Source organism: Trichechus manatus, unplaced genomic scaffold, assembly GCF_000243295.1.
Source record: "Trichechus manatus latirostris isolate Lorelei unplaced genomic scaffold, TriManLat1.0 scaffold00122, whole genome shotgun sequence".
NCBI classification, from domain to species: domain Eukaryota; kingdom Metazoa; phylum Chordata; class Mammalia; order Sirenia; family Trichechidae; genus Trichechus; species Trichechus manatus.
Genome location: NW_004444058.1, coordinates 7190329 through 7204414, shown reverse-complemented (window position 1 = coordinate 7204414; position 14086 = coordinate 7190329). Strand labels below are relative to the sequence as shown.

Sequence of the window (14086 nt, the reverse complement as noted above, 5' to 3'; positions counted from 1 at the left end):
ATGCTTTAGGTGAAAGTTTACAGGGCAAATTAGTTTTTCATTCAAAAATGTATACACAAATTGTTTCGTGACATTGGTCACAATCCCCGCATTGTGTCAGCGCTCTCTCTCTTTCCTTTTTCACCTCAGGTTCCCTGGTTCCATTCAGTCCAGTTTTCTCGTCCCTTCCCACCTTCTTGTCTTTGTTTTAGGAAAAGTGTTGCCCATGTGGTCTTGTATACTTGATTGATCTAAGAAACACGTTCCTTATGTGTATTATTGTTTGTTTTATAGGGCCGCCTAGTCTTTGGCTGAAAGGTGAACTTCGGGAGTGGCTTCAGTTCTGAGTTAGAAGGGTGTGTCATGGATTGAATGGTGTTCCCCAAAATATCTGTCAACTTGGCTAGGTCCTGACTCCCAGTATTTTATGTTTGTCTACCATTTTGTCATTTGATGTGATTTCCCTGTGTGTTGTAAATTCTATCACTATGATGTAATAAGATGGATTAGCAGCAGTTTTGTTGATGAGGTCTACAAGATTAGATAGTGTCTTAAGCCAATCTCTTTTGAGATATAAAAGAGAGAAGCGAGCAGAGAGACATGGGAACCTCATACCACCAAGAAAGTAGTGCCGGGAGCAGAGCGAGTCCTTTGGATCTGAGGTTCCTGTGCAGAGAAGCTCCCAGACCAAGGGAAGATTGATGACACGGTCCTTCCTCCAGAGCCGACAGAGAAAGCATTCCCCTGGAGCTGACTCCCTGAATTTGGACTTGCAGCTTACTGGACTGTGAGAGAATAAACTTCTCTTTGTTAAAGCCATCCACTTGTGGTATTTCTGTTACAGCAGCACTAGATGACTAAGACAGGGTGTTAGGGGGCCCATAGTCTTGGGGGTTCCTCCAGTCTCTGTCAGACCTATAAGTCTGGTCTTTTTTTGTGGATTTGATCTTTTTTTCTACTTTTTTCTCCTGCTCTGTCTGGAACCCTCTGTTGTAATCCCAGTCAGAGTGGTTGGTAGCAGTAGCCGGGCACCACCTAGTTCTTTTGGTCTCGGGGTTGGTCCTATACGCTCTGGTTCTTGAGGTCCATTAGTGTTTTGGACTAATTGCTCCTTTGAGTTTTTACTTTTTTTCCTTCTCCTTTGCTGCAGACTAGAAAAGACCGATAATTGTATCTTAGATGGCCACTCATAGGCTTTTAAGACCCCAGACGCTACTCACGAAGTAGGATGTAGGATGTAGAACTTTGTCTTTAAGAATTATGTCCTTTGCCTTCGAGCCTGAAACTTCCTCCCATGAGGTGTTTAGTTATGTCTAAGAGGTTTCCCTGAATGTGCCACTTGTGTACTTCATTGTCTATATTAATTTGTGAGGAATACCTGTAGTCATGTATTTAGAAATTTCCACCACCAAACCTGTATCTGCCAGAGGGTGTGTTCCATTACCCCCTGCCCCCAGCCCACCTCTTGGCATATCTATCTATGTATCCATTCATAGATCACCGTTCGTTAATACTATTGTTGCAGGATTGTCTATGCTATAGTAGTTACTATAGTCGTCCTTTATTCCTGCGTTCCTGTCAGTGTCCTCTCTTGCCTTGGTCTTGTTGTACTCACTTCTTCCATATTGTGTATTGCCTTTCCCTTCACCAGTATTAACATGTGTCTACTATCACTTCGGCGACTTACCTCCCTCCTCCTCCCATCCCTGGTAACCATCAAAGAGTTTTGGGTTTTTTTTTCCTGTGTGTGAACTTTTTGCTGTTAGTTTACAATAGCAGTCTCATACAGTATTTGTCCTTTGGGATTGACTTATTTCATTCTGCATAATGCCCTCCAGATTCATCCATGTTGTGAGATGTTTTGCGAGTTTGTCATTATTCTTTATCATTGCACAGCATTCCATTGTGAGTATGTATCACAGTTTGTTAATCCATTCATCTGTTGGTGGGCACTTAGGTTGCTTCCATCTTTTTGCTATTGTGAATAAAGCTGCAATGAACATGGGTATGCATATGTCTATTCATGTCATAGCTCTTATTTCTTTAAGGTATACACCTAGGAGTGGGATTGTTGGGTCAGGTAGTATTTCTATTCTTAAGGAGCACCATCCTTACTCATCTGTCAATTTGTCATACTGTGGTGGCTTGTGTGTTGCTGTGATGCTAGAATCTATGCCACCTGTACTTCAAATACCAGCAGGGTCACCCATGGTGGACAGGTTTGCACAGTAGTTGTTCCATTTTACATTCCCACCAGCAGTGCATAAGAGCTCCAATCTCCCCGTAATTTCTCCAACTTTTTTTATTAGTGCCAATAATGTTGGGATGAGATGACATCTCATTGTAGTTTTGATTTGCATTTCTCTAATTACTAATGATCATGAGCATTCCTTCATATGGATGTTAGCAGCCTGAATGTCTTCTTTGATGAAGTGTCTGTTCATACTCTTTGCCCATTTTTTAATTGAATTATTTGCCTTTTTTTTTTTTGTTGAGGTGTTGAAGTGTTTTATAAATTTTAGAAATTAGACCCTTGTCAGATATGTCATAGCCAAATTTTTTTTTCCCAATCAGTAGGTTCTCTTTTTACTCTTTTGGAGAAGTCTTTTGTTGAGCATAAGCATTTAATTTTTAGGCGGTTCCCTTTATCTAGTTCATCTTCTTCTGTGCATGCGTTTTTAGTTATATTTGGTGTCCTATTTATGCCATATATTAGGGCTCCTAGCATTGTCCCTAAATTTTCCTCTACAATCTTTATTGTTTCAGGTTTTATATTTAGGTCTTTGATCCATACTGAATTAGTTTTTGTGTATGGTGCGAGGTATGGATCCTGTTTCATTTTTCTACATATAGGTATCCAATTTTGCCAGCACTATTTGTTAAAAAGACTGTCTTTTCCCCATTTAATGGACTTTGGTCCTTTGTCAAAGATCAGCTATCCATAGGTGGATGGATTTACATCTGGGTTCTCAGTTCTGTTCCAGTGGTCTATGTGTCTGTTGTTGTACCAGTACCAGGCTGTTTTGACTACTGTGGCTGTATAGTAAGTTCTGAGATCAGGTAGTGTGAGGCCTCCTATTTTGTTCTTCTTTTTTAATAAAGCTTTACTTATTTGGAGACTCTTTCCCTTCCATATAAAGTTAGTGATTAGTTTTTCTATCTCATTGAAGAATGCTGTTGGTATTTGGATCAGGATTGCATTATACCTATATATCGCTTGGGTAGTGTAGACATTTTCACAGTGTTAATTAAGTCTTCCTATCAAAGAACATGGTATATTTTTCCATTTATGTAGGTCTCTTTTGGTTTCTTGAAGTAGTGTTTTGTAGTTTTCTTTGTATAAGCCTTTTACATCCCTGGTTAGATTTATTCCTAAGTATTTTCTTTTGGGGGCAGCTATTGTAAATAGTATTGTTTTCCTGATTTCCTTTTTCACAGTTCTCTTTGTTGATGTAGAGGAATCCAATTGATTTTTGTATGTTGCTCTTGTGTCCTGCCACTTTGCTGAATGCGTCTATTAGTTCCAATAGCTTTCTTGTGGATCATATCATCTGCGAATAAGGATAGTTTTACTTCTTCCTTACTAATGTGGATGTCCTTTATTTCCTTTCCTTGCCTTATTGCTCTTGCTAGGATTTCCAATACAATGTTGAATAAGAGAAGTGATAAAGGTCATCCTTTTCTGGGTTCCATTCTCAAGGGGAATGCTTTCAAATTCTCTCAGTTGAGGATAATGTTGGCTGTTGGTTCTGTATAAGTTCCTTTTATTATGTTGAGGAATTTCCCTTGTATTCTTATCTTATGGAGAGCTTTTATCATGAATAGGTATTGGACTTTATCAAATGCCTTTTCTGCATCAATTATTGCTATCATCTGAGTCTTTTCCTTTGTTTTATTTAAGTGGAGGATTATGTCAATTGATTTTCTAATGTTGAACCAACGTGCATGCCTGCTATGAATCTTGCTTGGTTGTGATGTATTATTTTTTTGATATGCTATTGAACTCTATTGGCTAGGATTTTGTTGAGAATTTTTGGATCTATATTCATAAGGGTTATTGGTCTTTAGTTTACTCTTTTAGTGATGTCTTTGCCTGATTTTGGTATTAGGGGTATGCTGGCTTCATAGAATAAATTTGGGAGTATTCCTTCCTTTTCTATGCTCTGGAATAGTTTGAGTAGAAATGGTGTCAACTCTTCTCTGAATGTTTGCTAGACTTCTCCAGTGAAGCCGTCTGGACTGGGGCTTTTTTTTTAATGATCACTCAATTTCTTCTCTTGTTATGAGTGTTCAAATTTTCTACCTCAGTTTGTGTTAGTTTAGGTAGGTAGTGTGTTTCTACAAATTTTTCCTTTTCTTCTAGGTTTTCAAATTTGTTGGAGTACAATTTTTCATAGTATTCTGTTACGATCATTTTTATTTCAGTCGGTTCGGTTGTAATGTCACCCATCTCATTTCTTATTCTAGTTATTTGTATCTTCTCCTGTTTGCTTTTGACAATTTGGCCAGTGGTTTGTCGATTTTATTAATCCTTTCAAAAGACCAGCTTTTAGTCTTTCTATTTTTAGATTCTTTCTATTGGCTTTCTGTTCTCTGTTTCATTTATTTCTGCTCTAATTTTTATTATTTCATTTCTTCTGGTGACCTTGGTCTTCTTTTGCTGCTTTCAGTCTAATTGTTTGAGTTGTAGGGTTAATTTTTTGATTTTTTGTCCTGTCTTCTTTTTTGATGTGTGTTTATTGCTATAAATTGACCTCTAAGCACTGACTTTACTGTGACCAAAAAGGTTTTGGCGTGTTATGTTTTTGTTCTCATTTGATTCTAGGAATTTTTTAATTCTGTCTTTGTTTTCTCCAACTACCCACTAGTTTTTAAGCAGGTTTGTGTGTGTGTGTGTGAGTTAGGTGAAAGTTTACAGAGCAAATTAGTTTCTCTCCCAAAATTTATACACAAATTTTTTGTGACATTAGTTGCAATATTTAACATTGCTTGATATTTGTCCTTTTGTGATGATTTATTTCACTCAGCATAATGCCCTTCAGATTCATCCATGTTGGGAGATGATTCTCGGATGTATCATTATTCTTTATCATTGCATAGTATTCCATTGTGTGCATGTATTACAGTTTGTTGATCCATTCATCTGCTGATGGGCACTTAGGTTGCTTCCATCTTTTTGCTATTGTGAATAATGCTGCAATAAACATAGGTGTACATATGTGTATTCGTGCAACAGCTCTCATTTCTTTAGCATATATAGCTAGGAATCATATAGTATTTCTATTTCTAGCATTTTAAGGAAGCATCAAGCTGTTTTCCATAACGGTTGTACCATTTTGCATTCCCACCAGCAGTGCATAAGAGTTCCAATCTCCCCACAACCTCTCCAACATTTGTTATTTCCTGTTTTTTTTTGTATTAGTGCTGGTAATGTTGGGTTAAATGTTATCTGATTTGCACTTCTCTAATTGCTAATAATCATGGGCATTTCATCATATGTTTGTTAGCAGCCTGAATGTCTTCTTTGGTGAAGTGTCTGTTGTGCTGACTTCCCTGGTAGTGTGTACTATCCTTCCCTTCATCTAAGATAATTCTTGTCCACTATCTAGCTAGTGAATACTCCTCTCCCTCCTTCCCTACCCTCGTAACCATCAAAGAATGTTTTCTTCTGTGTTTAAACTTTTTTTGAGTTCTTATAATACTGGTCTTATACAATATTTGTCCTTTTGCAACTGACTAAATTCACTTAGCATAATGCCTTCCAGATTCCTCCACATTATAAGATGTTTCACAGATTCATCGTTGCTGTTTATCATTGCCTAGTATTCCATTGTGTGACTATACCACAACTTGTTTATCCATTTGTCCATTGATGGGCACCTAGGCTGTTTCAATCTTTTTGCTACGTGAACAGTACTGCAAGGAACATGAGTGTGCATATATCTATTCGTGTGATGGATCTTATTTCTCTAGGATATATTCCAAGAAGTGGGATTGCTGGATCGTATGGTACTTCTATTTCTAGCTTTTTAAGAAAGCGCCAAATCAATTTCCAAAGTGGTTGTACCATTTTATATTCCCACCAACAGTGTATAAGTGCTCCAGTCTCTCCACAACCTCTCCAACATTTATTATTTTGTGTTTTTTGAATTAATGCTAGCCTTGTTGGGGTGAGATGGTATCTCACTGTAGTTTTTATTTGCATTTCTCTAATGGCTAATGATCTTGAGCATTTCTTTGTCTGTTAGCCACCTGAATGTCTTCTTTGCTGAAGTGCCTGTTCATATTTGTCTTGGTCGTCTAGTGCTGCTATAACAGAAATACCATAAGTCGATGGCTTTCACAAAGAGAAGTTTATTCTCTCACAGTCCAGTAGGCTAGAAGTCCAAATTCAGGGCGCTGGCTCCAGGGAAAAGCTTTCTTTCTCCATCGGCTCTGGAGAAAGGTCCTGGTCATCAGTCTTCCCTTGGTCTGGGAGCATCTCAGCTCAGGAACCTCAGGTACAAAGAATGCACTCCGCTCCCAGAATTGCTTTCTTGGTAGTATGAGGTCCCTCATGTCTCTTTGTTGACTTCTTTATTTTATATCTTAAAAGAGATTGGCTTAAGACACTACCTAATCTTGTAGACTTCATGAATATAACTGCCACTAATCCGTCTTGTCATCATAGTGATAGTATTTACAACACATAGGGAAATCACATCAGGTGATAGAATGGTAGACAATCATACAATACTGGGAATCATGACTTAGCCACATTAACAGATATTTTGGGGGAGCACAATTCCATCCATGACCATATCCTTTGCCCATTTTTTAATTAAGTTATTTGTTGTTGAGGTTTTGCAGTTTCTTGTAGATTTTAGAGATTAGACCCTGATTGGATTTGTCGAAGTCAAAATTTTTTTCCCAGTTTGTAGGTTGTCTTCTGAGACTCTTTTGGTGAAGTCTTTTGATGAGCGTAAGTGTTTGACTTGTAGCAGTTCCCAGTTATCTAGTTTCTCTTCTGGTGTTTGTGCATTGTTACTTATGGTTGGTATTCTGTTTATGCCATGTATTAAGGCTCCTAGCTTTGATCCTACTTTTTCTTCCATGATCTTTATGGTTTTAGATTTTATGTTTAAGTCTTTGATCCATTTTGAGTTTTTGCACATGGTGGGAGGTATGGGTCTTGTTTCATTCAGTGTTTTGCAGATGGATATCCAGTTAAGCCAGCAACATTTGTTAAAGAGACAGTCTTTTCCCCAATTAACTGACTTTGGGCCTTGACAAATATCAGCTGCTCATAGGTGGATGAATTTACGTCTGGATTCTCAATTATGTTCCACCGGTCTATGTATCTATTGTTGTACCAGTACTGGGCTGTTTTGACTACTGTGGTGGTATAATAGGTTCTAAAATCAGGTAGTGTGAGGTCTCCCACTTTGTTCTTTTTCTTCAGTAATGCTTTACTTATCCAGGTCCTCTTCCTTTTCCCTATGAAGTTGGTGATTTGTTTCTCCATCTCATTAAAAAATGCCTTTGGAATTTGGAACAGGATTGCCTTGTATCTGTAGATCACTTTGGGTGGAATTGACATTTTCACAATGTTGAGTCTTCTTATCTATGTACAAGATATGTTTTTCCACTTATGCAGGTCTCTTTCGGTTTCTTGCTGTAATGTCTTGTAGTTTTCATTGTATAGATCTTTTACGTCTCTGGTTAGATTTATTCCTAAGTATTTTATCTTCTTGGGGGCTCTTGTAAATGGTGTTGATTTACTGATTTCCTCTTGGAAGTTCTTTTTGTTGGCGTAGAGGAATCCAACTGGTTTTTGTATGTTTAGCTTGTATCCTGATACTTTGCTGAAATCTTCTACTAGTTTCAGTAGTTTTCTTGTGGATTCTTTTGGGTCTTCTGTGTATAAGCTCATATCATCTGTAAATAGAGATACTTTGACTTCTTCCTTACCAATCTGGATGCCCTTTATTTCTTTTTCTAGCCTAATTGCTCTGGCAAGGACCTCCAGCACAATGTTGAATAAGAGTGGTGATAAAGGGCATCCTTGTCTAGTTCCCATTCTCAGGGGGAATGCTTTCACACTCTTTCCATTTGGGATGATATTGGCTGTTGGCTTTGTATAAATGCCCTTAATTATGTTAAGGAATTTCCCTTCCCTTCCTATTTTGCTGAGAGCTTTTATCATGAATGGGTGTTGGACTTTGTCAAATACCTTTTCTGCATCAATTGATAAGATCATATGATCCTTGTCTTTTGTTTTATTTACATGTCATGGTTTGAATTATGTCCCCCCAAAAATATGTGTGTCAATTTGGCTGGGCCATGATTCCCAGAATTGTGTGATTGGCCTCCATTTCGTGATTGTAATTTTATGTTAAAGATGATTAGGGTGGGAGTGTAACATCACCTTTACCCAGGTCACATCCCTGATCCAATGTAAAGGGAGTTTCCCTGGGGTGTGGCCTGCACCAAAAGGAAAGGGAAGCAAGCAGGTAGTTGGGGACCTCATACCATCAAGAAAGCAGTGCTGGGAGCCGAGCGCGTCCTTTGGACTAGGGTGGCTGCACAGAGAAGCTCCTAGTTTGGGGGAAAACAGAAAAGAAGAAGGATGACTGAGAGAAAAAGCCTTCCCCTGGAGCTGACGCCCTGAATTTGGACTTTTAGCCTACTTTAACTATGAGGAAATAAACTTCTCTTCGTTAAAACCATCCACTCATGATATTTCTGTTATAGTGGCACTAGATGACTAAGACATTATGTATGGATTACATTGATTGATTTTCTAATGTTGAACCATCCCTGAGTTCTTCGTATAAATCCCACTTGGTCATGGTGAATTATTTTTTTGATCTTTTGTTGAATTCTATTGGGTAGGATTTTGTTGAGGGTTTTTGAGTTAATGTTCATGAGGGATATTGGTCTGCAATTTTCTTTTTTGTGGTGTCTTTAGCTAGTTTTTGTCTCAGGGTTATGCTGGCTTCATAGAATGAGTTTGGGAGTATTCCATCATTTTCTATACTCTGAAATACCTTTAGTAGTAGTGGTGTTAATTCTTCTTTGAAAGTTTGGTAGAATTCTCCACTGAAACGATCAAGGACAGGGCTTTTTTGGTTGGAAGTTTTTAAATTACCTTTTCAATCTCTTCTTTTGTTATAGGTTTATTTAGTTGTTCTACCTCTGTTTGTGTTAGTTTAGGTAGGAAGTGAGTTTCTAGAAATTTGATCATTTCCTCTATGTTTTCAAATTTGTTAGAGTACAATTTTTCATAGTATTGTTATGATTCTTTTAATTTCAGTTGGGTCTGTTGTGATATCACTATCTCATATCTCATTCAGATTATTTGCTTCCTCTCCTGTTTTTCTTTTATCAGTTTGGCCAGTGGTTTATAGATTTTGTTGCTGTTTTCAAAGAACCAACTTTTGGTCTTGTTAACTCTTACTATTGTTTTTCTATGCTTTATCATCTAATTCTGTTCTAATTCTTATTATTTCCTTTCTTCTGGTGCCCGAAGACTTCTTTTGATGCTCTCTTTCTACTAGTTTGAGTTGTAGGGTTAATTTTTTTATTTTGGCCCTTTCTTCTTTTTGGATTGTGCAATTATTGCAACACTATAAATCTTTATGGGAAGCAGACAGCCACATATTTCTCCTGCAGAGCAGCTGTGGATTTGAACTGTTGACTGTTGGTTAACAGCCAAGTGCTTAACCACTGTGCAATCAGGGCTCCTTACATAGGATATGATTCCATTTATATGAAATGTGCGGAACAGGCAAATCCACAGAGACAGAAAGTAGACTCGTGGTTGTCTTGGGCAGGGAGGATGGAGGATTAAAGATAGCTAAAGGGAAAGGGAAGTGATGAAAATATTCTAAAATTGCAGATAGTTGTACATATCTGTGATTATACTAAAATCTATTGAATTGTACACTTTAAATGGGTGAATTATATGGTATAAAGTTGTTATTAAAAAAAAAGATCATCCCTACCTATTGATTAAGTGTTCAAAAAATTGGGAGCTTTTACCAGCATAATTATTAGGAAGAAAGGAAAGGGGAAGGAAGGGAGGGTGAGTGAGCCCTTGCTAAGAGAAGTGGGGTTTTATATACATGACTTACCACAAGTTCAGCGTAATCGTACCTGTTTTATAAACCAGAAGACTGAGGCACACCACATCTCCACAACTCCTGTCACAAAATCAGCCACTTTAGAAGCTCAGGGGAAAGATTTTGCTGAGAAAGGTCTTCTTCAGGGCATTCTTCAGCTCCTTGTTCCTGAGGCTGAAGATGATGGGGCTGAGGAAAGTTGTGAGGACTGTGTAAGTGGTGCCCATGAGGGTGTCACCTTCCAGAAAGTTGCTACCTTTGGGCTTGAGGTAGATGACAGAGGCGAAGCCATAGTGCACAACAACCACAATAAGGTGAGATACACAGGTGGAGAAGGCTTTGTGTTGACCCTCAGTCACGGGGATTTTCAAGATGGTGGCCACAATGAAGGCATAGGAGAGGAAGATGAGGAGAAAGCAGCCCAGCAGAGCTGTGATGCACACCAGGCCCACGCCCTTGGCCACAGCAAAGACATTGTCCCCACAGGCCAACTTCACAAGGGGCGGCACATGGCAGAAGAAATGGTGGACTTCATTGGGGCCACAAAAAGTGAGGTTGAAAATGGCCATTGTCACCACCATCCCCATGACAGAACCCCCAGCCCAGGACCAGGCCACCAGGCAAGCACAACCCCGGGGATTCATGAGGATGTTGTAGCGCAGAGGATGGCAAATGGCCATATAGCGGTCGTAGCCCATGACTGTGAGCAGGAAGGAGTGGGTGAAGCCAAACATGAAGGAGAAGAACATCTGGCTGGCACAGGCCACGAGGGCAATGGTGTGGTGGGTAGAGAGCAGGTCGGCCAGCATGTGCGGAATGATGGTGAAGGTGTAGAGGATCTCGGAGATGGAGAGGGCACACAGGAAGAGGTACATGGGCGTGTGGAGGCTGCGCTCACTCCAGATGGTGGCCATGACGAGCAGGTTCCCCAGTAGTGTGAACAGGTACATCAGCAGAAACAAGAGGAAGAAAGCTGGTATGAGCTGCTGGGGGAAGTTGGAGAAGCCAATGAGGATGAATTCAGACACAGTGCTATGGTTCTGACCAGGCATGGATGCTTCATCTGATGAGATCAGAAACAGAGTGAAGAACAGTGGTTAAAACATAGGCTCTAGACATAGATTGGAGTCTCTAGGTGGCACAGATGGTTAAGTACTCAGCTACAAACAGAAAGGTTGGCAGTTTGAACCCACCCAGAGGCACCTTGGAAGAAAGACCTTGTAATCTACTTCCAAAAGTCACAGCCATTGAAAATCCTATGGGACACAGTTCTACTCTACAGCACATGGGGTCGCCATGCATTGGAATCTCCTTGACAATAACTGGTTAAGACACAGATTAAATGACAACTTGAGAGCTCTATACTTTCAGACAACTTGCGTAACTTCTCTGGGTCTCAGTTTCTTCATTTGTAAAATGAAGTAAATAATAACTGTTCCTACGACTAAGTGTTGAAATAAAAAGAAAATGAGATCAATATATTAAATGCTTAGGATAGAGTTTGGCTACTAGTTGTGCATTATTAATGGTAACTAAAATAAAGAATAGGCCTCATGTTTGGAGTCATTAGAGATGGCACACGTGATCAGGGTCAGATTCTCTTTAATAATGTGTTTGTTCTAGAAAATATATATTTGGATCTTGGGGTGTTAAAAAAGTTCTCTGAGAGTCTGTCTTTTATTACTAACCCATTTATATTTATTGTAGTACTGTTTTATTGGTACTCACTTATTCCATGTTATTTCATATTTTGCATTTATTACTATAAAGGTACTGAACAGGAAGTACTGAACTCAAAATACGAGGATGGACAAATATATCCCAGGAAAATATGAACCAAATCACATGAAAGCTGAGGCAACAATCTTAATAATAGACAAAATGTATTTAAAGAAGCAATCATGATTATAATGTCTCTAATAATGTATGCCAGTCAAAAAGGAATGAGGGTTCCCAGGAGAAACAGCAGATTCCTGGTGTGGACGTAGAAATAACTCGCGGATATCTTGTGCAAGCATGAAAGGAAACTTCCATTAAGTAATGGGATCATGCTGAAACGATTCAGAACCCAGATTGAAAAGACAGCCTTTGGCCAAAACTGTGACAACTTGAGCATCAAAAAGAATAATCATTGTACAGAGGACAGAGGAATAAACTAAATACTACTAGAAACAATAAAATTCAGAAAGTGGAACATCTACGGGACAATTGGTCGGATCTCATCAACAAACTAGGGTTACAAAAAGGACTCAAGGGACCTAACAACCAAATGAAATGAGGTTATCCTAATTTAGATAAACCAGATGTTAAGTACTTTTAAGGCAACTGAGAACATTTTGATTATGGACTAGATAGGAATAGTATTAAAGAATTATTATTAATTTTTAGTGTGATCTTGTTATTTCAGTTATGAGGAAAACATTCTTAGTTTTTAAGTGCATTCTGAAATTTTAAAAGTACATTTGTGCACACGTACACACACTAAGGGACAAAGAAGAATACTTTACACTGGTAAGAAGAAGATTGTAGCAATCAGCATAAATATCATAAATTATACAACAATATGTCTCAGAACATCAAGTAATAAATAATCCACACAACTTCATTGAGATAGATAAAAAATAGAAATGATAATACCTAGAAATATAGAGACATACATACATACTTATATAAGCAATTGTTATTGCTGTTCTTGTTGTGTGCCATCTAGGAGATTCCAACTCATATGACAGAGTAGAACTGCCCCATAGAGTTTCCTAGGCTGTAATCTTTATGAGAGAAGATGGCTAGGTCTTTTCTCCCACAGAGCCGATGGTAGGTTCGAATCGCTGACCTTTAGATTAGCAGCCAAGTGGTTAACTTTCGCCCCACCAGGGCTCCTTAAGGGCTCCTTAAGCAATTGTAGTTAGAAATTTTAACAACGTGAGCCCTGGCGTTGCAGTGGTTAAAGCGCTTGGCTGCTAATCAAAAGGTTCACAGTTGGAACCCACCTGCAGCTCCATTGAAGAAAGATGTGGCAGTCTGCTTCTGTAAAGATTAACCTGTTGCTGTGGAGTCAATTCTGACTCATAGCGATCTATAGGACAGAATAGAACTGCACCATAGGGTTTTCTTGGCTGTAATCTTAATAGAAGCAGATCACCAGGCCTTTTCTTCCACAGCACTGCTGGGTAGGTTCAGATGCCCAACCTTTTAGGTTAGCAGCTGAGCACAAACCTTTTGCGCCACGTAGGAACTTTTTTTAACTAAAGAATAAACCAAAACCCGTTGCCATTGAGTCGATTGACAGATTCCTCTGAGTGTATAGGAACATTCACAAAGGTCACTGACCAATGTGAAATGCATTCAAGAACAGAAAAAAAGAAATAATGTGGAGACACAGTGACCATAAAGTCAAGCAGATTCCCCTTTGTGACAAAAACTGGTTGCAACTGAGTTGATTCCAACTCATAGCAACCCTATAGGACAGAGTAGAACTGCCCCATAGAGTTTCCAAGACTGTAATCTTTACAGAAGCAGACTGCACCATCTCTCTCCCTTGGAGTGACTGGCAGGCTTGAATCCCCGACCTTTCGGTTAGCAGCTGAATGCTTTACCCACTGCACCACCAGGGCTACTTTCAATTAAAGAAGAGATTCTACAAACCTAGCAAAAATGCAATAAATAGAGAAACTTTAGATACGTTCTCTTTGGAACCAGGAACAAGTGAAGGATACTCACTCTACCATGCTTTAACATGGAACTGAAAGCCTTGAGTGATGCTACAAGGAAAGAAAAGGAAATAAGGTATATACGGATTGATGGCAAGAGACGCTCATCTACCAGAATAGCTAAGAGAGTCGAGATATAATCAATTAGAACAGTAAGGCAGAACTAATTGCTGCAGAAGGTAAGATCAGCTTACAAAAATCACAGCATTCCTTTACACCAGTAACAATCATTCAAAGTATATAATTTAAATAAAAAGTAAAATAACGTTATGTATGGGGAAACTCAAACTGACA

General features: G+C 38.8%; 1 protein-coding gene across 1 annotated transcript; it reads right to left on the bottom strand.

The window, feature by feature from the left end:
- Window positions 1–10183: 10183 nt before the first annotated feature.
- On the bottom strand, window positions 10184–11256 carry LOC101356663 (olfactory receptor 10H1-like). Its single transcript, XM_004384520.2, has one exon. The coding sequence runs from the start codon at window positions 11132–11134 to the stop codon at window positions 10184–10186; it is 951 nt and encodes a 316-aa protein (XP_004384577.1). The 5' UTR covers window positions 11135–11256.
- Between the last annotated feature and the right edge of the window lie 2830 nt (window positions 11257–14086).